This window comes from Nothoprocta perdicaria, unplaced genomic scaffold (genome assembly GCF_003342845.1).
Source record: "Nothoprocta perdicaria isolate Ctin4 unplaced genomic scaffold, notPer1 scaffold_62, whole genome shotgun sequence".
Classification (NCBI taxonomy): Eukaryota; Metazoa; Chordata; class Aves; order Tinamiformes; family Tinamidae; genus Nothoprocta; species Nothoprocta perdicaria.
In genome coordinates this window covers 2,316,595-2,343,745 of record NW_020455888.1, presented here as the reverse complement: position 1 = coordinate 2,343,745, position 27,151 = coordinate 2,316,595, and the positions used below count along the sequence as shown (strand labels likewise).

Here is a 27,151-nt window from a genome sequence, read left to right as displayed (position 1 = left end):
CCTCCTGCTGCAGTTTAGCTTGGTACAGGTTAAAGCAATTGGCTTAACATTATCTGATATTATTTTTTTTCAAGAAGCTCTGAAAGGGGAATGTTTCCAGAATTACATCTGACTTCACCTGCCGTGGGGTTCACTGCTTGCCTAATGGTTAGATTGGTCCCCTAAGAAGTGGGGGGTTAGGGTCCAGTTTAGCCCAAAGGAGAGGAACATCCTGAAGCTGGGAAGAGTGATCTAAGCGCTGCCTATGTAACAGTCTAGATTAAGGAAAAAAAACACTTTTTTTTCGTGTGGAAGCTGAGTCACTGCGCAGAACAGGAGGGTCAGAGGGTCAGAAGCAGCAGTGCCCTAATCTAATGAGTAACATCATTACTCACAATGACACAACTGATGGRATCCCCATGGGAGGCGGAGGGGGCGATGCCAGACCCAGCATGACAGCACCTTAAAGCAAAACCAGAACTGCTCAGAAGATGAAGAACTCTCAGGGCCTTCTAGCCTGCTCCCAGTGACTGCATCAGCCAGCCACTAATTAAAGCTGGGCTTTTCTTGCTGTGTGGCTCTGCAYAGCAGAGCAGCTCCAGTGGGATGAGGGAGGTTCTCTTCTGAGACCTACTTAGAGCCCACTGCTAAATGGATTTAACTCTCCTGGGCCAAGTTGGCCTCCTGGCATCTCCATCAATATGACATCTCACTTGCACATGCAGTCTGTGGGGGCTCTGTGYACCTCACCCCAGTCTCAACACTCACTCCATCACTAGGTAGGAAATTTGGGGTTCTACCTCAAGCATAAGAAATTGTCYCTCTAGAGCAAGAAACCAAATGTTGCGGGGCAGCACACACAGTGGAAAGCCTGGCATTTAGATGGGATTCAAAGTACAGTGGTGAAGCTGGTGTTCCCGTGGTGCCTTGGCCATCTTACCAGGAAGCAGTAACTTGTGTCCTGGCCCTRGTTGAGAGCTTCCTGTGATCCACTGACTTGTTACCATAAAGTACACAAGCAGGCCTTGGGAATCTTCTGTGGTGAGTCCTATCAGGCCAGTACTCAAAATATGGGCAAAAAATTATGTGTTCAGCTTAGCACCTGATCCCAGGCAAAGTCTTGGCCCCAAGACCCAGATGTATAAAGATACAAAAGTGCAGCTCTCTGCCTTAGCCCCAAGACAAAGGTCTAGCTCTAGCACCTCTGCATTATGTGGTGGTTAATCCCAAACTCTCTTCAGCCAATGGACCCAAGGGGCCTAGGCTCTTCATAGGGTCCACAGGAGATGTCCCCCAAGGGCAACAGAATCACAGAATGTTCAAGGTTGGAAGGGACCTCTAGAGATCATCTAGTCCAACCCTCCTGCTCCAGCAGGGACACCCAGAGCATGTGGCATATGGTGGCATCCAGGTGGGTTTTGAAGATCTCCAGAGAAAGAGACTCCACAGCCTCCCTGGGCAGCCTGTTCCAGGGCTCTGTCACCCTCATAGGAAAGAAGTTCCTCCTCACATGCAGATGAAACTGCCTGTGTTTCAGTTTATGCCCATTACCCCTTGTCCTGTCACTGGCCACCAATGAAAACAGCTTGTCCCCTTCCTCCCTGCATCCTCCCTTCCTGTATTTATACATGTTAATCATATCCCCTCTCAGCCTTCTCTTTTCCAAGCTGAACAGGCCCAGCTTGCTCAGTCTCTCCTCATACAAGAGATGTTCCAGTCCCTTAATCATCTTGGTTGCTCTTCTCTGGACCCTCTTGAGAAGCTCCACATCCCTCTTGTCCTGGGGAGCCCAGAACTGCCCCCAATACTCCAGGTGCGGCCTCACCAGAGCTGAGTAGAGGGGCAAAATCACCTCCCTTAATCTGCTGGCAACACTCCTCCTGATGCAGCCAGGATCCCATTGGCCTTCTTGGCCACGAGGGCACTGCTGCCTCATGGTTAACTTGGTGTCAACCAGGACTCCCAGGTCCCTCTCCGTGGAGCTGCTCTCCAGCAGGTCGACCCCTAATCTGTCCTGGTGCCTGGGGCTATTCCTTCCCAGGTGCAGAACCCTGCACTTATCCTTATTGAACCTCATGAGGTTCCTCTCTGCCCAACTCATCAGCCTGTCCAGGTCCCTCTGGATGGCAGCACAGCCCTCTGGAGTGTCAGCCAGTCCACCCAGCTTGGTGTCATCTGCAAACTTGCTCAGGGTGCACTCCATGCCCTCGTCCAGGTCATTGATGAACAAATTGAACAGCACCAGGCCCAGCACTGACCCGTGGGGGACACCACTGGCCACAGGCCTCCAACTGGACTCGGCCCCATTTATCACCACCCTCTGAGCTCTGCCATCCAGCCAGCCCTCGATCCACCGCACCRTGCACTCATCTAGTCCACTCTCCCGGAGCTTCYGTATGAGGATATTATGGGAGACAGTGTCAAAAGCCTTGCTGAAGTCAAGGTAGACAACATCCACGGCTCTCCCCTCGTYCAGCCRGCCTGTCATCCCATCATAGAAGGCTATGAGGTTCGTCAGACATGACTTCCCCTTGGTGAATCCATGCTGACTGCTCCTCAACACCTTCTTCTCTTKCGTTTCCCTGAAGATGCTCTCTAGGATGAGCTGCTCCTTCACCTTTCCAGGGACGGAGGTGAGGCTGACTGGCCTGTAGTTGCCYAGCTCCTCCCTCTTGCCCTTTTTGAAGACTGCAGTGACGTTGGCTCTCTTCCAGTYYTCGRGCACCWMCYCTGCTCTCCARGACCTCTCAAAGATGATGGAGAGAGGCTGAGCAATAAACTCCGCCAGTTCCCTCAGSACTCTTGGGTGCAACCAAGAGTGGCCTTTTATTTTATCTGTTGATGGTAGAGACAGCGTGGGAGCTCTGCTGGGGTCAGGAACCTACTCTGCAGAGACTGCACCCATGCAGTGCCCACTCATGTCAGGCTGAGTGCCAGCTCTGCTCTTCACTCAGGCCACAGCAGAGCAGAGACCTTTGTTCAGCATTCCAACCACTTGTCAYTTGTCATCTCTCACCCAAAGGATGGGAAACACATCGTTAAGGACCATGCTTTGCCCTCATCAAGTCAAGGATTTCTGAGACTATTTAGTCTGCTACTGCATATATTTTTCTTCAAGAATGTCTTAACTTTCCTTAAGAATACTTAGCGGCTGTGCCTCATTAGGTTAATGGACAAGATATGGATGCTCACATTTGTCATAAAAGCATTTGAGCTCAGCTGTAGTCCAGACTGCCTACTTATTTTACCAGTAGCATTCACTTTTTATAACTTGCTATTTTTTATGTTCCTCCAAACAGGATCCTCTACACCATCTATACCAGAGTCCCTCCTCAGTGTATTGAGCAAACAAGCAAGTAAATTAATTAAAAAAAAAAAAAAAAAAGGAACAGATTTAACCTATTTTTCTCACTGCAGATGAAATCAGAGTGGGATAATCAGAGTAGCTGCTCGTGCTGCTGCCCGTGTCCGCAAACGCCCGGCYGCAGGCTCCTGCTGCGAGCGCGCCGAGCAGCCGGCTGCAGGGACGTGCGCGGGATGCACAATACGGATTGCACTCGCTCAGGCTACGTGAATACGGGCTGGGAATTTTCCTGCCCACCGAAGGGGAACCGTGCTCACCGTGCACCCTTCTGCACACACAGCTGTGCACGCGCAGCCACGGCTGGGTCCGTAGCAGCCGGTTTGGCGGTGGCTTCTTGCCTATGTGATGCTTMTCTATGTCCAGGTACATGAACATGCGGCTGTTTTCCTGCCTAAATCCCAGAATAAACTAACATATGCTAATCCCCTTGGCTCTGCTACTTTGATTCCCCATTTCTAATTGGGCTATTGCCTATTTAGATGCTAAGCACTTCRGGACTGGGACAGCACAGACCATCTGCAAAGCGTCTAGCACCCTCTTGGGATAACCATGGAATAATAAAAATGTTATAACCTAAATCCTAATGACACCACTTTATAGAGGTCAATTATTAAATAAAAGGAATAAGGAACTAAAAGGAACCAAGTGAGCCAAGTGCTTTCTGTTTTTAACACATCCACTGCTGTCTAGATAACATATTTTTGTGCCTCTTTCTGCATAATTTCATTAAACACAACAAGCTAAAGCTATTTAAACAGATTTTATTGCACTGGCCAGTGAGAGGATAAAAAAATGATTTTTCGAGTAGGGCTAACCTTKCTGATTTGTGATGACTAAAAATAAATCAAGGTCATTATATGATAGGTCTGCTAATCTTGCAAATAAAAATCTGGCAGAGATCTGGCTTGATGGACACATAGCATTGCCAGGTGTTTGTTACTGATATTAAATCATTCCTCTTGCGAGACTGCAAAAAAGMTAAGATTTGCTGAACAAAATTAATTTCTATTACACTGATTATTACCACTATCATTATTATTCTGATACCTCTGTATGTCATTATTAGATGTATTTGAGTTAACAGAGCCATGCCACTTGTCCATGGGGATAATCCAAACCCACCAAACAAAAGGCATCACTGCCAGCTGGCTAAAAACATGCACAGGGACCTGGTGAAGGAGCATGACCAACGCAAGTCCCTGCTCTGCACTCACTGCCAGACGTGACTGCACCTGCTCCAGGCACCACCGTGCTCCCAGGACATCCATGCTCTTCTGGCTTTGGGGCTTGGTCTTCAGAATAAGATCCCACGTAGGGGTGAAGGATAAGGATCAGGGAGCTCTGGAGGGTGACCAGGGAGCAAACACCARTATGTGAGTACGTGTCAGGTACATCAGTAGTCACTGCTTCTCATTGGCGGGTGTTGGTCCCCTCTGTTTGGTCCCCTCTCTAGGCTTGTTATAACCCCCCTTAGCCTGCTTTTCAAACAGAAGAGCCACAGAGATCCCTCCTCCTGCACAGGCCAGTGCTCCTCCAAACAGCTGCTAATGAGAGTCATGGGCCCTTCATCTGCTCTCCTCAAAGAAAGCTTTGTCCAGCCCCAAGGTTCCCTGGAGGGCATCTACAAAACCTAGTTTGTTAAATGTTTCTGCTCCTTTATGGAAGAAGCATCATTCTTCCATCTTTTGGAGTGATTAATGTATTCATATATGAATCTTGGGCATACACATCTAAAACAACTCAAGAAGTCTTTGCTTTGTTAGCGTTCCCAATAGATATCTTGCTAGACTATCTGTGGAGAGTAACCAATGAACCAGCCAAAGAAAATCAAAGAAAAAGAAAGAAAAAGGTGAATGATCTGAGGAAATTGTCTCTGCAGTTTGCACCGTGTGGTTGTGTCTGGRTTTTGGAGCTGTGTGGTATCAAACATCTACTGAGGAACACACAGGCTGTTCACCCCCTTCAATTGTCTGGGAAAAAGTAATTTCGAAAGGTCYGTTACAGCTCCTGTTCAGGCAACTTTAAAAATGAAAATTATTAATTCAGAGACCKGAAAGTTATTAATTCAGAGAATAGCATACCTACATCGTAATCATTACCACTTATCTAGTGGATAGAGTGTGAGGTTATAAAYGGATTTAAAACACTTAATTGCACAATTTCTTCACCGCAGGTCTGACAACTGGACATCCACAAAAGATCAATGAAAGAGCCATTCTAGGTTGCCTTTATCAAAAACACACTTTTCCGTGTTTTAAAGCAAATGCTGCTAACAGACTTCTGCCCCAAAGCACTGACACGAGAGTGACAACACCCTTGTTAGAATCATTATCCACTATTGYTTTTTGCTGATGAGACACGATTTCATGGGGAAAAAAGCAAACAACTGGAGGCCAGACTATATCCTTGGACTGTTKTGGTTTTAACAAATTGAACCTAAGGCTCTAACAAACCCTGCCTGCCTATATTCCTGCTGGTTTATGTTGGTAAGCATAAAATAAGTGCATAATGAGGCACAAACTGATTGGCCATGCTGCTAGGACAGAGCAGAGCACAGATCATCACATTAATTTGGGATGTGATCAAACACGTGGAGTCTGTCATCTCAGGATGGCATTTCTTGTCTTYCCTTGCAAGGAACAGGATCCTTAAGCAAAAATAGATCCTCCTGTTTTAAAGCTGAAAACCCCCTATGAATCCTGGAAAATAAAATTTTGTCCAACTGTGACAGAGATAATGAGATCTTTAAATTTTAATAGAGACTTAAAATTTCTTCAGTGTGAGCACTGGAATACCCAGGGCTATTTCCTTCTTACTGTGAAACTCAAAGCAGTTATGTGTCACTAACAAAACTCTTTCCCAACCAAGGTATATACACCTAATCTAATTAGGGTGTTGCTCAAAACAAGGCTCATGTTTAAAATGCTAATGACCTGTTATGTTAGAGGCAAAATTGCTTGCACTGGGTATAAATTGTTTGACAATTCTTCCCATCACCTTCACCACAATAATTTTGGCTAACATGTCAAGTATGTATTTTAGGTGATGCTGAAAATGTTTTATTTTCACAGTGGTCTCTGGAAATGAGTGRTCTCTGGAAATGAGCCGGCACAAAAAGACTGGCCTTGTGTCTTTTAGGCATAACTTTCCTAACATCTGAAAAACATATTAGAATTCAATCTACGAATAAGCCTTAGCACAGCACCACTCCTCTTTTCCCTCATCATTATTACAGTTTGGCTAAATTTCCTGTATTGAGTAAGCTGAGTCTCTGCTTGGCTCCCGCTGGAGCCACAGCCGTTAGAACAACTCAATCTTTGCATTCGAAGTCCTGGAAAAGAAAAAGCCTGACATTTCAGGGATAGGAAATAAATCACAAAATTTGTTACTGGGAGAGAAGCAAAACAATTTGTTTGGGTGGGAGGAAAAAACAAAAAGAGGCTTTGTCATGATTCAGGGTTTCTAAGCTGATTTTTCATTAGGGGTACACAACATTTGGTATTGGGGGATAGATACATTGGAGTCACCATCCAAAGAGCAGGATCAGTCCAGAGATGCTTCTTTGCTTGCAAGATTTATAGTAAAACTGTCCAGGGTAGATGCTGCAAGACCCATAGGGCACTAGCATGAGGCAGTCCTGACTGAGGAATGAATTTGGGTTTGTGAAGTGAAAGAAATCACCTTTCAAAGCCCACTGTGTATCGGCCATGGATGTCAAAAGGCAAGCAGAGAAAAGGTAGGATGCTGCAGGAGCATCTGCTCACCATGAAGTTTGTCTTGAACCTYCTGGTGCCTCAGTGCCCAGTCGCTATGTGGGGATCCCCAGGAACTGCCTTCACATGAGGCAGCTGTGGGGGAAAAATGTTAATATCTGCCAAACACTCCAAAAATACTGGAGTGAGAACACGAATGAGCAGCCCAGGTGGAAAATCCTCACTCCCCACTCAGTGCAAAGGATGATGTGGGTAATAAACAGCACCCAGAGCAGCATGATGAGTGAGTGGGATAAGCCTGTTCAGAAATGAGTAACRACGTGCCCCTTGACGAAGTAAAACTGGAGCGTGGAGTGAAAGCCAAGGCCAAGGGCCACGGGAACTGCTGCCGCTCACAGAATCACAGGATGGTTGAGATTGGAAGAGACCTCTAGAGATCATCTAGCCCATCATCTAGTCTTCCTGCTCCAGCAGGGACACCCAGAGCACAGAGTGGCAGCCAGGCGGGTTTGGAAGATCTCCAGAGTCTCACATGGAGATGGAACTGCCTGGGTTCCAACTTGTGCCCATTGCCCCTTGTCCTGTCACTGGCCACCACTGAGAAGAGCTTGGCCCCCTCCTCCCTACATTCTCCCTTCATGAACTTAAACTTATACATGTTAATCAGATATATATGTGTATGCCCTCTCAGCCTTCTCTTCTCCAAGCTAAACAGGCCCAGCTCGCTCAGTCTCTCAGTCTCTCCAGCTGGGCTGGAGGAGCAAGTGGGTGCAATATTGGGAATGAGAATCTCTTGGTTCAAAGACTTCTGCATCCTTCAGTGCTAAGTGTGACCCTCCAAACATGCCATCTGTACAAGGTTCCAGTTCTAGAGGGGAGAAAGAGGTAAAAGGATTACRCAACTGCTTCTACTAAGTGGGATAYTGTCCATTCACAGGACAGAAACGTTGCTCTTAAAAGATACAYATGCAGGCACGTCTCAAGAATTGGAATGGGAGACAATGTCTATCTTGTCCCTTCTTCAGGCTCTCTGTTTCCTTGCCCAGAAGGTACGTATGGGCCCACCTGCAAGTCCCCACATCCAAACGCRGGGACAGGGACATGCTCCCTGCAGGTGGTTAAGTCCTGCTCTGTACTAAGGGATGCTGAGTGCCTGGACACCCTCATGTACTGTCACACTCTTTCAGCTCCAGAGGCAGAAACCAGCCTGGGATGGGATTTGTCTGACCCTCCATCCCACCATGGCATTGCGGATGGGAGGCAGGAGCTGCCTAGGTGGTGCAGCACCAGTACATCACCCAGCACGTCAGGTTAGGGCAGTTCTGCTTTACCCTGGCTTTGCTGTCACATCTGCAGCTGCTCCATTTCCCACCAGTACCACAGAGAACAAAAAAAAAAAAAAAAAAAAAAAAAAAAAAAAACCACAACTCCAGAGTGCCGTGAATATTTATGACTGAACCTAAAATGAACAAGAATGATAACCCTACGCATGGCTTGAAAAAATGCTAGTAGATGATGAGAAAGCAACTGGGCATCTGTCTATCTGGAGTCCTAAYTTGGACATTAGGGTGCCAAACTTGCTATCAAGAGTCTGGTTTTTGGCTGTTCACGTGTGTTGGAATTGTCAGGTGAGGCATGGATTCTGTTCACCCAGTTTCCAGAGTCTCGGAGCAGGAATAGTCTTCAGCAGAGACACTTCTGCTCCGAGTGCACTAGAAATGTGCAAGTGGATTTTTGCCCCGTTTATGCATTTTCCAGGCTATGTCATTTTGGGCTGCTCTCCTTTAGATGGCACTGTTACCACTTCCAGCAGGGACTGGGCACTGTGGCTAAACAGAACTGCAAACTGCTGGCAATGTCACTGACCCAGATCAGGTCAGGAACGCTATGTTGTTCTGTCTGAAAGMTCTTCATGGTATCACAGCAGTTCCCATCAGTCAGCTCTTCACTTCAGGGCATCCATCACAACTTGCAGATTATCCTCACGTGGTGAATATCAAACATAAAGTACAGACTAGCACCACACAACACTTGCAGGTAAGTTTGCAGCTGTCCCCAAAGTCAAGAGAAGTCATGTATGCACGTCTGAGGGCTTTAACTCTTCAATTTGCTAACTAAATAATAATTAAKAGCAAACCTGTCCACAGGTACTGTAATCATTGCTTTTCACAATTGCTAAAYGCCTATGTCAGAAGCACTGCTTTAATTTTTCTTGATAGTCCAACTGAGTCATCTTCTGCTTAGAGTGCCTAACCTTTTCTCTAGGATAGAAAATAGGTTTAGTTGACGTTTAATGGGTCTGCATTAAGTACCGTTACATGAGGCACACTCCTTGATGCCCACTAAATTTGTCTGGCCTGTTAAGAGAATTTTCAGCTGAGAGAGAGAGATGAGTTCAGGGTACAATCCTGCAATGGTTTTGAATAGCAAGAACACAAAATCCCAAGGARAAAAAGGGGTCAGGCAACACAAAGACTGCTACAGCAAGTGCTTAAAACTGGAAAGCATTCAAAGTAATCGTTGGTGTGGGCGAACACTCATTACTACATGTTGATACCCCCTCCAACAGCTAAACACTCCKGCTGGACTTTGTGGGTGCTCAGGAAGGCAAGCAGGAGGGGAGCAGGTAAGAGCTGATCAAACCCTGCTCAAAGGGAGCACAAGGCTCCTCGTCTTCATCGTGYGACTATGAGACTCTGTGTTCATGGACAGCACAGTCCTTCCAGCCACAACAGAGATGAAACAGGTAAGTTTTTTAACAACATGGGCTTTTTCTCCAGTTTTGGAAATATAACAGAAAAGGTAGGAGCAAACTTAGAAAGCCACGAGCAGAGAAAGGCTCCTGCCTCCAAGCAAAGCATTTGGGTGTGCTTTTGAGAGTCCAGTTCTCACTGCCTGGGGACAGATTTTCCAAGAGAATTCAGTTCCAATTTGGAAAAAAAAAAAAAAAAAGACTTCAGATATTAATTTGATGTGGTGTAAGTAGAAAGAAATACATCCTAAAAAAATTGGGCTATATGTGATTATTAGCCCCAAAAGCTCCCTAGCACCTAGGCAGGGTTGGGCCCTCTGCTTAGCAAAGCAGAACTGTCACTTGGACAAATCAAAACCAAACTTCTCTGGAGCAATGCCCCATCTCATTCTTAAATGATTATTATTTCCTTGCCAGACTGCAGTTTTACTCAGACCTCAATCATTTTTGCTTGCAGGCTTCTCAGAAACAAACACACATAGTTATTATTTCTTTTTCATAATGGAAAAAATTCTTTTTTCCCATGCTGCCCTAACTCAAAGCCAGCCACAGTGATTTTGCCCGGGCTTTCAAACAATAACAGCATCTCAGAAACTGTCTTCAGATCATATTTTCAAATGCCACTCAAAGACTCACAAGTCTACATCCCTCTAAAAGGAAACAGCCAATATCACAGTGCAATTGCTTGTATCAAACCAGGTCCATCCCACTGCAGGTAAGCTCCAAATTTAAGTATTTACCTTAAAGATGCAGCAGCCTTTTGGCTCCCTAGTTGTTCAGTGGAGACAGGCAAGTACCTCAAACCAAAACTCAGAACTTGAGAGCAGTAAATTACCTTCTGGAACTTCCCCTTTGCTTCCACTCACTACATATGGAACCTAAAGCAAAGACCTTCCTAATTTATCTACAAGATTTGAGTGCCCACAATCAGGTAATTGAAAAGACCCTGGCTTCATGCTGAAGGTTCAGGTGGCCACCCAGGGCTGCTGGGTGGTTCTGCTGGGGAGGTGGTCACTATTACACTGCTCCCAGCAGCCAGGGCAGCCTCTTTTGGGCTGCCTTGATGTGTGGCTCCACACAGCCTTGAGTGGTGATGTGGGTCCAGAATGGGCCAAAGAGTGCATTTGAAAAAATTCTCCATTAAATGCTGCCTATGTCTGAAGGTGCTTAAATTCCATGGGTATCTGCCTTTACTTCCAAGCTCTCCAGGCACCTGTATTAGGAAGTATTAGAGCAAACAGAGCTGGCCCAGCTTGGGCAGGAGAGAGGAGGAACATGTGGCACAGCTGTGCCCCATCAACATTTGGAGATGACTCTATTAAATTCCCCCAAGGCCTTCAGTTTAAGAGGCATTCTCAGGACAGATCCAATATGCRCCAACAGGATTGGGGTCATCACCAAACTCAGCTGCAGCAGCTGTTCTCATTTAAGACGTATCCAGASGAGATGATGGAGATACACCCAAGCTTTCCAAATTCCTTTAGCAAACTGTGAATGATGCATGAGATGAAAAATCTCTCCCCAGTGGACAACACAGAGACAAAGCTGTGCCGACACCGCTGTGCCCTTTTTTGTTTCCCTCRGACTTAATCAAGGACACTCCACTGTCAGCTTGCCCAGCAAGCCCAGAAATGTCATGAATAAAGAAAAACAGAGAAGAAAATATCCCCTGGGAAAATATTTAAAATATTTAGCACTTTTTGAAATTCTCTGKTTTTTTTTCAGGTCGGTCAAGCTCCCCCTAGCAAGATCAGCTCCTACTTAGGGAAAAGTTTGAGCCGTGATATCTGTTCAAAGGCAACCTTCCTCACTAACATAAAAATAACTACATAAAGTATTTCTATACTTGTAATGGCTTTTTGATGCTGGATTCTGCGTGTTTTTTATTTTTTCACCCTTCAGTCCTAAAAGTTTGTTCTTGTCTCTTGCAAAACTAGACAACCAGGTCAATCCAGGATCTTTTGCAGAACTTCACTTCTACTGGTGGTGATTGTCTGTGTGCTTTAGAAAGCAGTCAGATGCTTTTAGGTTACCAGGTTATCATCTGCGGTGATTTAAAATGCTTGGGACATCAGGTGAATGACTTGGACATCTGGCACTTTAACCCCCTGCTAAATTTCCCAGACCAAGAGGCTTTTGAAGCAAGCGGTACCTACATCTCCTTGGCAGTCACGCTGCTTGTCTTTTAAACTTTATCTATTTTGTCTTAGATTTAGAGAGCAAGCAAGCTGCTTTAATGATTACAGCACTTTCTTCATGTTCCTTACACTTACTATATGGGATCACCTAGATTCTGGGATAATGTTATTCCTACATCTTCAGGAWCTGCTAACATCGAAACAGTGACTATATGGGACAACAAACTGCAGTGAACAGGAAGAGTAGATAAGTGCAAGGAGAAAGCCTATCTTCTTCACACACCACCTCTGGTTACTTAATGCCTTGTCTTTGCATTTGTTTTTAGACATCAGTATTGGAGTAACACTCTGCATCCCAGCTCTACTGCTGGGACTTCCCAAGTTTCTGCATCTGTTTCATCCCCAAAAGCATCTTGAAACCCTTCATGCTTGTAACCAAGACTCCAGATATTAATCTTTCTCTGTCAAATTCCTGAACTTCACATCTTGTAGTGACTGTTGATATGAAATTATATGCTTTCCTTCCAAGAACGGGGTTACAATGAATATGAAATAATAACTTTGGGCAACTGACTGCCATAAAGGTGAAGTACTTTTCTAATGGTGAAAAGTACTTATCGCACTTACCTGCCTGAAGAAGTGCTGTGTTGTTATAGCAAAGACAACAAAGCCACAGCTGGTCCGTTTCAGTTCATCTCGAATACTGCTCAACTGCCTGGACTGCTCGTCACACTTCTCCTTCAGCCTCTGGACGAACTGCTTTTCAGGCTCTCGACTCTCTCCTCCTGGCTTGGGGGAAAATCCATTCTTTGGAGTAGCTGACCTTTGTTTGGGATGTCCTATGAGAAAAAGAAAGAAAAGGCCATTATGGTCAGTGACTTTATGGGCACAACCTTTACATGCTTCTAAAGCCTTTGAGGCTCAGCTCTAGAAAAGGAAAAAAGTCTGTAAAATTTCCTAGCGTCCCAAGCTTTGTAGCACTCATCTCATGTCAGGATCTAAGCCTGAAGGTTGCTAAGAGTTGAAAAGAACTCTTTTAATTGCTGTGTTATGAACAAATGAGATTGCTAGAGGCAGGATTCCTCTGGTACTCTACCCTCTTTCATGCATATGAGGAAAGCAGGCACAGCATGGTGACCAGAAACGTATATAATCAACTGACGGACACAAAGAGAGGAACAAAATTAGAGCAATTGCTAGACTTGTTTGCCTTCTTGTTGTGTAATCACCACTACCTGACTCAGCACCTGCAAGGTCAGACTCACAGGCTTGTGAGTTTGGGTCATAGCACTAGCAAAGGCCAAGGCTTCGAAGGCCATGATGCTGGGAATTGGAACAAGACATTACTCTACATTTGAAAAGATCTGTGTGTGGGGAAGGGAATACAGCAACCTGAAAGCAGACAGGTCCTGGCCTCACACAAGAGTAAAGTGCCCCCAGGCAGGCGTTAACAAGGACTTTACTTCTCTTTTCTGACTCTAGCAAAAACTGGAGCATTAAGAGGGAGTGCAAAACTGGACCAGTATTTGTTGGCTCAATAAGGATATGGAGTGCACGAGATACTTAGCAAAATCAGTGTAGCCAGGAAGAACACACTGAATTTGTACATTTTTTGATGTCCAATTTTGTTAACAAGTTCTTGATAAAGCATCGCTCACAAGTGCCTGTGAATCTCCATGGAGGATCCAGTATTTCTGTCACTGAGCAAACAGTGTGAAGAAAACAGAGTTGCAAAGCCATGCTAATCCGAACTGCAAGTCCTCTTCTATGGGTAGTGAAGTGTAAGACTTTGCTCTGACAGTTGGGACCCATGACGAGCRGGCAAGCTGGCAGTCAGGAGGGCTGCTTCATCTCCTCCTTGTCTCAGCATTTCTACAGGGCTGCAGTGATTTCAAAAGAACTCACTCCTACGGTACTTATGTGCTCTCTCTCTCTAGATGCTACTGATACAGGTTCATTCACCTAACTGTTTGAGTACCAACCTGTGGGTATGTCTRCAGTGCTTCACAGATCAGTGCAGASAGAGAAAACACAATTCAAAGCTCAAACTTCTTTGCCACACCTTTCTGTCYGGATGTATCTACTCTCAGATTGGAATATAAGGTCATTTGCTTTTGCTGCCATTATTGGAGTTTCAAGGGAACACAAGTACATTGAATAGAGCTCTATAAAAATGCACTCAGTATCTTTATGGACTTTTTATCAGTATCTTTATGGACTCACCAAATACCGGTGAGAAGGATCACAGAAGGATCACAGCATTGATTGCTTTCTTGCAAGTTTAAGCCCGACCTGAACTCAGAGAGATCATTTTACTGCATTGGTCCTTGCATTTTGCTGAATTGGTCCAGGGTTAGTAGCAAGAACACGCTATCCTCAGACTTCTCAGACTCAGTCTCCAAATAGAAGAGTGTGGAGCAGAAATTGTCCCTCCATGAATGCAAACACAAGCGGATTGTTTGCAATTGAGATATCACTATTTCTTTTTATCAATAACAGCGCAGGCTAGGTTTTAAAATTCTAGTTTTCACGCCGAAAATATATGTGTATGGAAACAATGTCAGGCAGCGAGTTAAAACCCTCATCCTCTAAGGTTCCTAGGGATAATGTCTGGTTTATCTTGGCAGTAGTAGAGAGGCCGATTGAATTCTTCAACAGGAATTGCACAGATGGGATCCAACAGCATATCATCGATTAGCGATGCCATTGGCTCTGCATGGCTGCTATGTCATCAGGCTTACCCATATCACTATGGGATATACCTGCATGAATGGGCCCAGATAGTCTCCAGTTTCTCTCCATGCTCCGAGCTGTCTTGAAACAAGTCAGGTCCATTATAAAGATATGAGACACTAATATATTTTGTTTTTAGTAAAGATTATTAGCTCAAATATGGTATCATGTTTACGTGAATGGCTGCAGAACTACAGCTTGCTCATGACAAGCCATCTTAGGTAAGTGAAGCTTTTAGTCAAAGTTATGCTCATATTCTTTTTGTGTCAACTATCCATTTCTCTGGATATTAATACCCAGTTATGAGAATGAAGCAAAAAAGGATAGCATCCTGAGTGCATCAGGTTGTGGAAGGGTCTAGTTTGGACAGTCTGTTTTACCTTTGTCTTTTCAGACTTCTAAGAAATATCCCCTGCAAACACTTATGTTCAGCTAGATAACACACTTGCACAGCTTACTGATTTTCTTTGCTACCCTCAGTTTTGCCCAAGATGTTGCTTTTTAGCTTTCCTGAATGCAGGCCAGGATTATCTGGTTTTCTTTCCCAGCTTCTTACACCACTCCCAAGCTTTTAGCCCAGCAGCTTGAGTGAGTAAGGAGAGAAAAAAAGTGAAGCAGAAATCTTGTTCCCATATATTACCTGAGAGGGCAAACATTGCTTGAAGACAGAATAAAAATAAGCATGGTTGTGTTAGAGGAAAGGGTTATGTATGGAAGAATCTGAAAAAATAAAAGGTATCTTGTAGTTGGTATGTATGCAGTTTCTGAAAAATAATACAGAAAAAGTATCTCTAGCTAGCCCTTAGCAATGAAAGCAATGGGGGATTATCTCCGACCATAGACACTATCTACCCTTTCTGAAAGAACTGGAGAGTTCTTCCAAAGAAACACACTTGATAGGCTGCTTTTGAGTCAACCTGCAAGAAAAGGCTTTATTCTAGTGGTAATTTTGGCAGATTAGATCTTTAGACTGTGGCACAGATGTACAAATGGATCCTTACAGCGCTTCTACTAGATCAAGCCAGAAAGCGGTAAGGCTTCATTAAAGCATGACCCAGGACTGCATTTCCTCTGTTTCAGATCCATTGCATCCATTTTTTCCTTATATCCTCCATAATTCCTCCATTTCAGACCATCACTAACTTGATGGTCCCAGGTAAAACTACTGGGACCAGGTCTCCCAATGTACTTGTTTGCATTCTGGTTGCAGGTTCTGCTTACATGGAGCCAGCCTCAGGAGAGGTGCTCCCTTGTATCTCCAAATGGTCCATTCTGCAACTGCAAAAATTCACAAGTGTAAAATAGAATCATAGAATGAATCATAGAATCATAGAATGCCGAAGGTTGGAAGGGACCTCAGAGGTCATCGAGTCCAACCCCCCTGCTCAAGCAGGGTCACCTAGAGCACGTGGCACAGGGCTGCATCCAAGCGGGTTTTAAAGATCTCCAAAGAAGGAGACTCCACAACCTCTCTGGGCAGCCTGTTTTTAAAGCCTAGGCTTTAAAACTTTTGTGCCCATGATTTGCATTTGCAAAGAGGAGCACCAGGTTTTGCAGCTTTTCAAGATAATCTTCATAATGTTACAGGACTTAAATGACACAATACTGGATATTACTTTCTGGTTTTTAGCTCAAACAGAATAGTTATTGCCCATTACACATCTTCTCCATTAGATGTCATGTCAGCTTAGCTTGTGCACCTTTTTTTCAGTTTGTCTGGTTTTGTTTTATTTTGCAAGAACAGTTTTCTTACAGAACTGCATTTAAAGGGATCCTTAACTGCACAATAGGTCTTATCACAAAACAAGCAATGAACCAAAGCAAAAGTTTTCTGTCTTTTTAGTATTTCTGTCTTTTTAGTACAAAAGTCTTGGTTTGTTTAGGCAGCATAGTGATGCTGCAACAGAAACCACAGACAGAAACGGAGGGAGAAACCCTAGAAATTAGTCTAGACTTAATTAAAGCAAAACTCCATCATCTTCTTTTGTCTTATATCTTCCTGGTTTCCCAGTTCAGTGGAACATTTGAAGTACCCATCTCTCTGTTGTCCTTGTTAGTAGTCTAAGCTGTCCTTGTATATTAAAATGTGATATTTACCTTGGGAATAAATCTGAATTTCTCTATTCATTTGGGTATGAAAAGTATCTTATTAAGCTTATTCTGCAACTGATGTTTCTTTTCTGTTGCTCTGCACAAAAGAGGGTATATGTTAATGATTCTGGCCCTGCTCCCGACTGTCCTCTGTGCTGATGGTAGGAACAGGGGAGCCAGACCCACTGCGTGCTGAAATCACAGAACTCCTTTGATCTGCTTCAAAATTCCCAGGTCTGTTTTATCTACCTAAGTGTTTGAAATAAGATGCCATAACAAGTGGATAGTCGTAATTAACACAGCCCGTGAGGATTTAGCTGTTGCTTGTGATTTACTGAACTTTAAACTGCCTGATTTCCAACATTGTGATTAGGAAGGTGAAGAAATTACTTTGAGAGGATTGAAATCAAGCAGTTTGCAGAATGATAGGTCTCAAAAAAAGATTGCAGCATCCTGCAATGGGCTGGTGGGATAGTACTTGCATCTATGCACACCTGTGCTTCCGGATTTCAGGAATGGGCTGTGGCAATAAATAAAATTGAGCTGCATATAAGAACTCATCCTCTTGAAATTTCTTTACTACTCTTTATGAAGATTGGTCCAAATTCCAAAGATCAGACCCAAAGCTAAAATCAAATGGATGCTCAATCTTCCTGTGGTAAGGTTTATATAACAGCCAAAAATAATGCAGAGAAATGGGACCTGCATATAAGCAGGCTAATAACAGAGGGAAAGCCCTGAACAGGTGACATGATCCTCTTTCTGCATTACTTAGTTATTGCTGCTTGTGTTTCAAAGAATGCCGAAGACCACTGTAAAAATTAAATGAAATTGAGATTTCTTATTTGGTCCTAATAGTGACGAGCAGCCGTAAGGCCGATAATTTCTCATAATCAGCTTAAGAAATCCTAATGAAGTCTGAGGGAGACAGGGGAAGTGCTCAAATTCTCATGAAAACGAAGCTGCCTCTGAGGCATCATGAATTGGATATGACAAAAATTTAAGCCTTGAAAATCATTAAGCCACTGATGGAAATACTCTCTTTAAGCCTCTTTAAAATCAAGCAGTACAAATACGGCCCTGTTCCGTTTTGCTTTTCAGTTCTGGTGGCAGCAAACCAGCTGTGCTGTCACATGCAGGCACAACCACRATCAGTGCTGGTGCTTCAGCTGCTCTCCTCTGGGGTAAATACAGAGGAGCTGCTGGCCTGGCACTTGTTCTCTGCAGCAAACTCTTCTTTGGAGCTCTCTTTTGTGATACTGGTCAAAATTTGTCAATGGTCAAAATCATTCAAAATATCATGAAAATAGTAAATTTTAGAGGACACTGTAAATTCATCATTTTACCCCAGTGTCTGAGGAAGGAGAAGGATTCTGAGGCCAAGTGATGCCTGGAAAAGATAAAATTTAGCCTTTTGCTTTCTTGATTTTGTTGGCTTGGAAAAGGAAGGTTAGGAATGAAGTTTAGCAAAAAAATGAAGATAGTCTTGACAAAAAGCTGAGGAGTAAGGCTAAAGCGCTGATCTTCATTCACTGACAAATGAAATGCATGGGATTCTACCCCCATAATTACACTCAGGTATTGTGTTGCTGTAGAGATGACATTTAAATTATTTCAAAACAATGTGAAGAATGAGACCAACAGAAAACATTGCAAGCACAATGAGAACAGTGTGAACATGCCCACTCCTATCAGTAGCATTTAGATTGGTCAAAAAAAMCAGCCGTATAAAAGAGAAATCTCACCCATGTGCATTCCCGATAGGTGTGTTAATTTGTGATAGCAGACAGAAATAGAAAGAAGTTCTGTGTGTTTTAGTAAATACACAGTAGTCTTGATAACAATAATAAAAATGTGTGCTTGTGTACAATATTAAGGGCTAAATTGGCAATGCCTTGATAGAAATTTGAAGGTTATCACTACAGAAAATGTCTTTTCCAATTATCCATAAAATAATATAGGAAATTTTGTGCTTCTGCACAACAGTGACAGTGGATTCCAAGCAATATACTATCATTCTAGACAATTGTTTTGGAATGTCTTTTATTTCACTCTATCTGCTCCTTTTTTATTTTTTATAAAAGAAAATTATAAGGATTAAAAAAATGTTGCTGTGCGCTTAAATATGTAATGGTAAGACCCTTTTGTTGTGGAGGAGAGATGAGGGCATGTTAGTAACAAAGAAGATATAAGCCTATCCAGTTGGTATGATGACGCCCGCAGTATTTACAGCCAGATTAACGAACCTTGAACACAATCAATCTTCCCTTAACAGTAGGAATCAGATTTTAGTGCATTAACAAGAGCTGCAAAGTCGACAAGTTTAAATCTTCCATGAAGCAGCTCTCGGGTTCATAAATACCTGGTGAATGGGGCTTGGTGGCTGATGTCGCTGATCTCTTTGGGGATGAGACAGACGGTCTATTGGCTTCCTGATCTTTCTGTACTTCTTTCTTCAAACCTGTTTTAGGAAAAATAAAGAAAAGGTTAGAAAGAAACTCAATTTCTACATTTTGTTTGTAATTGGGCAGAACTATATCACTGAGACACATACCAGAAAGGCAAAAGAGCAATATTTCACCAGTGCATATCCTGGTCTTTTGCACAGACACGCTGATGCTCTATGATGGCAGCTTTGGATGCTAACCTGGCAGTCACAGAGATGACACTGTGACTTTCCACAGACATGACGGGGTTCATGAGAAATAAATAGATAAATAAAAAATCCACCACAACAAAGAGGAGCAGAACGGGCTTTTTTTTTTTTACAGTTTTGGTTCTCTGGCCATCTGTTCTGTGACAAATGCCATTAAGGCCCAGATAAAACTACGTGGGTAGCCTATCCGGTCTGTTCTGATCTCTGTGCCCTGTCAGGAACTCTCCTTACAATGCTGTGGCTTCTCAGCCAAAGATCTTCTGGGTTAGAGGAGAAGCTAGAGCAGGACCACACGAAGTCATGTGTCCCAGGTAAGTGCCAGGCTGTGTCCTTGCCCTCATCCTCCTTGGGCATCCCTGTGACTCCGCAGATCAATCCCGATCTCTGCACCTCCCCTTTTTCCTGCAACTACTAACCCTGCCCACTGACATCATGATGTCCAAGGACTCTCTTGGGTGATGATCTCCAGAAACTCTGCAAGTTTTCCCTCTTCCTTTAATTTTGCATGGAAGGAAGCTTGACAGCTGTTAGAATTTCTCAGGACCTCTCCCTTCATGGGCTCAAKATGGTCTGACAGTTTTCAAGCTTTGCTATCACCAACTGCCTCCAAGACCAAGCAGCTACATCCCATCTGCAAGTTGTGACAGCTACCCATCCTCAACCCATCCCTTGATTGAGGGGAGATGGCTGGGAAAGAGCAGGTTGAGCAGCCCATAGGCATCYACAAATAACTGCCCCATTCATCACATGGGCAGTTGGTGAACACCTAGCTCTCCTTCACACTTTGACTCCAGTTCATCTCCATTTTCTCTACGCTTTATAAACGGGAAACGTTGAGGCTACGATTCTCCTCTGTGATTAATGCTGTCCACAGTGAAGCGACGGAGGATATAAATTTTCTCCCRCCTGCCACCTGCGACACTGTATTTTACTACCAAGCAGGACATAAAACAAGTTTATGGTTCCATTTCATTACTAAGGATTGAGTGAAAGCAACTTGTGACAGGAGCAGTGAGACCAAACAGAGCTTATTTTATAAGACATAGATATTTCAGTTACAGGTTCAAGTGTCATTTTTATTTTTCATGGCAGTGAGACCTTTTTTCTGTGATTTTCAAAATAAAAAATAAGGCAAATGGGATATATGCCAAGCTCCTTCATAAGTTTCTTTGCAGCAAATATCAGATACAGACAACAGCAAGGGAAGCCTGTCTTCCTTATACTTTCAGCAGTAAGAAGGAGTATACAAGTATATAAGAAGGAGTATAGTACTTAACTACTTTTGCTTTTCAGAAGTTTTGAGCAGGGAATACCTGGAGAATTCATTCAGGCTCACGACCTCAAAGCCAAAGCAAGGAACAAAAAATCCCCAATTAAAGCTCAGTTGAAAGAAAGGAGAGAGCAAAGAAGAGAAGCAAAAAATCCTGCGGGGACGAGCAGGAGGAGCAGGGAACGCAGCGCTAGTGATTATTTGGGTTCTCCTTGCCAAGGAGAAAGCTCCCTGGCAGCAGCTCCGTGGCCCTCCTCACCCTCCRTGGGAAGGGATTTCGGAAACACACAGAAGGCAAGAGAGAAGACAGTCCCCAGGAGCAAACTATTATCTTTCTGYTAAGCTCATCACCCGCAGGGAAATTTTAGGGGAAAAGCTGTCCCTGGCATCAAAACTTAAATAAGAACTTCTGCTCAATGCTTTTTTTTTTCCCCTAAAAATGGAGTTTGTTCTTTCATTTTTCATTTGAGACAACAAATATTAGCCTGTTAAARCAGAAATATTCAGAAAACATGCTGATTTCAGGAAAAGTTCCTGCAGGGAAAATTCATTTCTAAATGACAAGAGTTTGGGGACAGACTTTTATGTTGTAGTGAAATCTAGAATTTTAAGTTTTAAAAGTCAGTAGGAGAGTGTTGGTATGATGATCACCATCATGTTGTACTGCAGGGTTTAGCACTGCAGGAGGGTATATGGTTTGATCTTTTCTATCTCCAGGTGCCCTAGAGATAATTCAGAGTTTATATTGTACAAAAAAAAGTTTCACACCCCAGCTCAGCTCAGAGAGAAAACCAAATATTTCAGTCATTCATGGGCCTGAATGAGTGTAAAACAATAACTAATCTCATACTCTATCGTATCTCTCATGAAGTGTCAAAAAGTCTATATAAATGTAAATAATATAAAATAATGCAAAATATGTAAAATTATAAAAAGAATTTAAATATCAAAAGTGTGCATTTCTTAAACCTACATGCTCTTGTATTCTGCTGGAGAGATTTCAGCATTTAATTCTGAAAATACAAGCAAATGCACAGTTCTCTAAAGGTATTTACATTTCCTAATGAACACACACAATTTGCTTCAAACTGAACACTAGATGCAAAGATAAAATAATTAGAAACAAAATTCAAAACATTATGTACGTGTTAAATAATTCAACAATCATTTGGAAAAGCAGAAGACAATGAAATCCATTTGTTTCCCCTCATCAGTACTGAATGCTACCCTGGAAACTAGAAACAAATGCCTATTATCTGAGACACCTTCTCAAAYGTTGCTGTAGAATTAACACTCATATTTGCTTGTGCTTTCGTAGCTTAGTCTTTAAAAGCCAGTGCTTTTAAAGCCCGTGGGAGAAGCTTCAATCTGCTTTCACACTTCAGATTGAAAACATACTGACAAATTATGTATTGAATATTTATTTCAAAATGAATCCCACTAACAATTTGCTGGGACTTGCTGCATTCAGTTGGATTCCAGCTGTTCTCAGGCATATTTTATAAGTTAACTAACCCAGTTTGCAAGTTAAAACCCCCAAGGATGTGTTTTTCAGTCACACACAGACACAGACAGACACTTAAAGCTTTTTTTTCTGCGTTTCCCCTGATACCCATGACTAGTTGTGTCCTTGGTGAGTAATGACACATCCATGCACACATTGCTTGAGACAAAATGAGCAAAGCTGGAAATATGATGGATTCTGTGGAATAGGAAGAGTCTAATTCCCTTTGGAGACTCTGCACATCCTGTGATCTATGAGACACTGAATGGATGTGAATAAATAAGTAGCTGTAAAAGAAAGACTACGTATTTGTTGAAGTAGAAAGAACTAACACTTGTACCTTTACCTTTGTGTTTGTTTCAAGTTCAAAATCATCCTGATAAAAAAAAAAAAAAAAAAAAAAAAAAGAAGAAGGACAAGGGCTATTTCCTTGACTTGCCTGAAAGTTGTTTTTTTCTAGATTAAAAAGAAAATTTCTTCTCTGATGTTTAAAAAAAAATGAACGAAAAAAAATAGAGATGAACAAAAATAACTAGACTCCTAAATCCAAGGCAGAAGAGAGAAACATTTTTTTTTAAAGTTCTTTGACAGTGTCAGAGTAACTCAGAATATCCGTAGATAGYTGCAGAGGTAAAACAGCTGCTCTTTGTCTTGCCATCATTTTACATGGATCTCATGCCATTTTACTCCATTTCCTAACAGTGCTTTTCTGTGGCAAGTTTCAGAATCAAATTACTAGAAAAAGGCTTGGACATTCGAAGTTCAAAGTCTCACTTTCAAACTGCTGCATAGTGATGTGTACCCACATATTCAATATGTGGGATCATGTGAATGTAACATCATATTTATAGTTTAGCTTTTAAGATTAAGTGTTTGTAAAGGGAAAGACAGTGGCAATGGGCTCTYCCTCACTTTCCATCTCTGCAAGCACACTGGTCTTCGTTTTTCCCCCTCAGCTGACCTTAGCTCATCCCTTGTGTTGTCTACATTTTGCAAAAGCTGCTTCAAAGCAGTACATTTTGCACTGTAAGCTTGCTGGTGAGAGCTGGGATAACACTAGCTTCCTATTTTTCATCTTGACTGATTGTATTTAACAGCCTGCCCTGCTATGTATGATATACTGGTGCTTGTAAAGGCACAGGGATTGACTGGGTTAGTTTTCTGAGCAATATTTTTGATTGTCTTCAGTTTAAAGAGCCAAGTAGAAAACTGCTCGTATGAATTCTTTATTGCTATTGTTATTGCATACAAATTATGAGTTTTCTTATGGGGGATAATAATATGTGAGATGATCATTAAATAAGAATAATAACCAAGCTGAAATAGGTATTGCATAACACACATACACAATCCAAACCAAGGCACAGAGAACATAAAATCCTTCTCTCTTGTTTCATAAAGTGTTGTGTGGAAAGTCCTGCCTGGTGGCTAGAGCTAAGGTCTGGAACAAGGAGCAAGCTGATGGTCAGGAGTTTTGACCAGAACTGCAACCACAAGCAAGATAGTCCAGAGTTATATCAGCATCTTGAGAGTGAACTAAAAGAGAAACAGGAGACTTTGGAAAGATGAAGGGCTCAGAAAAGGTCAGAAACCCAAGATGGGTTCCTTTCAGCAGAAGATGTGGTGAAACAAGGTAAGACAAGAAGAAGGTGACAGAAGAAGCTATATTAGATGAGAAGAATAAAAAACATGCAGAACTGGCCAGATGTAACCAACTTCTTAAATCCTTACAGACTATGATTGAGACATCCTTTCTTTTTCCATTGAATTGCATGCAAGTCCTGTTGTCCTCTGTGGCAGCTGTGCACTCAACTCTCCAGCTCAGACCTGCCTTTCTGATAGATTTCTCTACTCAAGAGTCACTCTTCCTAAATTTGCAAGGGAGGCCACTGCAGTGTGAAATAAAACACTGGTTATTCCTTTGGTTGTGACATACTTGTTCATGCACAGGGCTAAGAGGTTTGCTGCACACACAGAAYTGTACAATAAGATATGTTGACAGGCAACTCTGAAGCTCATCTGGTCCAACCTCCTGCTCAACAGGTCTGAATAGAGAAGATTTTTAAGGGCGTTGTTCAGCCAAGTTTTACGCATCCTCAGGGATGGAGGTTTCATAGGCTCTTCGAACAATCTTTTTCAGTGTTTCACCAATTTAATTATAAACAACTGATTACCATGCTGGGTGAACATACCATATTCTAGAGCTAAGCAGGTAAATCTACTTTATGCTGCACTTTCTGACTCTCCAGACCTGTCAGCACCAGCTCAGGAATCTCTGCCATCCTAACCTCTTCCGTGTTGCACACTGATGACAAGCTCTTCTCATACTACCAGCTGCAAGGTCTGGGTGTGCTTCCTGAGGGCTAAGTACTACTAAGGGCACCGTGTCAACCTGAAAGCTCTTGGTGAATGTGGCAGAACTAGATCCTGCTTTAATTTAGGAAGTAAGTTGCAGCAGAGTGAGCATTAATCCAAGAATTCACAAAACTGACCTCCCCAAATTAGGGGAAAATTGTTAACCTGCTATCTCTGAGCCTTTCCTTCTGTAGATACGGCCACATTTTACCTAATTTAGTCATTTAGAAAATTCAGTATATTTGTACCTCAAATATCATGTATTTTTATGAACACTTCCAGAAAAAGGGAGTGTTTCTGTAATAGTCCAGATGTAGTGTTGCTTGTACATAAGTCTTTAAATAAAGTATTGAACAATAATAAAAATGATAAACATCATTTTGTTTCACTATATTTCTTGAGTTAATAAGTGAAACAGTAAAGGACCTGTCTCAATTTTTCCGTTCAAGTGTGCTCCTTTTTTCCCGTTTTCTATAATATTGACAGGAGTGGAAAAATTAAAGGAGTCTAAAAATGTGTAAAAAGGCTGCACATGTATGTATGTCTTTCATAGACATAAATGTATGTCTTTCATAGASTAGTTGAAAAGCAATTGGTTCATGTCATCAGACCATTTGCATGACAATGGTCTCCCACTGCTATTGTCCCACGCCAGAAATGTTTTTTTGATTATCTGAATCACTCCACAGCAGGAGCTATGGGATTCCATTTTAATTAATTAAAAGTGATCTCTACCCTTTAGTAGAGCTTATTTGACAAGCAGTTTTAATGAAATATCAGGAGCATAAGGCCTCTTGAGCAGCTTTTTCTTCTTTTTTTTTGATGAGCACAGGTGGTCTTCTCAGGTAACATCTAACACATGAAAGCTTTCATGTGTTTTTTACTGATTATTTTGCATTCATTAACATAGATGTGTTACTTTGTAAATGAATTTCCCATTTCTACGTAGCTAAAATGGCATACATCTCTGAAATACACACACACTTCATACATCATCCTATATCCCACTCTTAGAAATATTTCTTATGTTTAAATGATTGCCATTCTCACTGTGAGGAGATTTCTCCTTCTTTTATTTTCTTAAAAGATGCTGTATATAAAATATATAGCACATATGCGCTTTGCCTGCAGGAGTGGAGTGCCTTAAGCACTAGTTCTAGAAAGCAGAGTGTCTTGCACAGGAGTTTGGACATTGACAGGATGTGCTTTAAAGTGCACATGCAACATCAAGCCCTATAGCAATTACTGATAGGTGACTGCAAGGAGCACTACCCACAGATTATATTATTCTATAATTCAAGAGCATATTATATCACACAAAAAAATTTGGAGGACTCAGTGTGATTTCTGTGCTTTTCAAAAGCTTTACAATATTCCTGACTGAGTAGAGCTGCTCATTTACTTTTCCTGCTAATGCTCCCAAATCCAACATTTAAATGAAAGCACACATACTGGGAAAGGTATTCTTTACACCTCTCCTCAAAGCTGGAATCCAGATCTCTTGTAACGCATTCCCTTTGAGAACAAGGGCTACTGCTACCCATGCACACATTTACCATTGTGTAATAGTCAGGAAAATATTAGGAATGTACTCATTTCCACTATTTCCAAGACATTTCCTCCTTGATCTGCTTAGAATTTCCTGCTGCTTGTTACTTTCCATTCAGTTTGCTTTTGCTTTAAGTGTTGCTTTTGCAGTGATGAGACTGACTGTCTTTGCAAGCATTTCCCTAAAAAATGGTGTTTATAATCCTTATAACATGCAAGTATTAGGAACTCAAGGTGGTTAGGGGCAAGATTAATTTTTAATAGTTTTTCAAACTTTTTTAGAACACTGGTTTTACCTYTCTGCCCAGTCTCTTCGGATTAGACAGTTGCTGTAAAAGCTTGACTTTATCATTGTTTTGATTTATTTAGGCCTTTGCCTCCATCAGATATGTTGCACTATGAGGAACTGTAAGAGTGTTCTAATAAAACAAATTAATGACTTCATCATAGATGCATCTGATGGGACCTTGACTCAGATAAAAATCAAACCAGAGCACTGGAATAATTTAGTTTATTTTGCTTCTGTATGTTGTGTATAATAACAGCAACTTCTCAAACTTGCCAGCTGCCCCGTTCAGCATCTGTCTCTGTTTGTATAACACACCCATGTCCCCCCTACTTTGCATGTTTAGTTTCCTTCCAGAATAAACAAGGSCAAGTTTTACGTTCCTGACAATATCCCTGCCAAGATCAGAACATGCAACTCAAGGAGGAGGTGGCAATGGACTCCATCCACCACACCAGAAGAAAAGGTGCCCTGCTAGGAGGAAGTTGGGCAGGACATTGGAGTCCCCCATCCCCAGAGTGGTGGGGAGTAATTTCAGGGGTGCTGTAAACTGGTTATCCAGTTGCAATGGATCCAATGTGTTACGGAAGTATCCCTCCTGGATCTCTGTCTGGGTTCTTCCATAGCTTCTTCCATACAGCTCGCATCAGCAGGCCTATGGGCAGTCCCAGTTGTACCTGCAATTCCACAGCATGGAAGGCTGCAGGGTTGARATCTGCCCCCTCTTCTGTGCATTGGCAGCTCTCCAGCCCCAACTAAACT

The 27,151-nt window shown here is 42.5% G+C and overlaps 1 protein-coding gene across 1 annotated transcript in view; it reads right to left on the bottom strand.

The window, feature by feature from the left end:
- Positions 1–27,151, bottom strand: part of MTUS2 (microtubule associated scaffold protein 2) — a 283,857-nt gene that overhangs the window by 52,815 nt on the left and 203,891 nt on the right. The window contains exons 7-8 of the mRNA XM_026049831.1: positions 19,133–19,231; positions 12,574–12,785 (exon numbers count right to left, since the gene is read on the bottom strand). Coding sequence (XP_025905616.1) covers positions 12,574–12,785; positions 19,133–19,231 — 311 coding nt within the window. The remainder of the gene's footprint in view (positions 1–12,573; positions 12,786–19,132; positions 19,232–27,151) is intronic.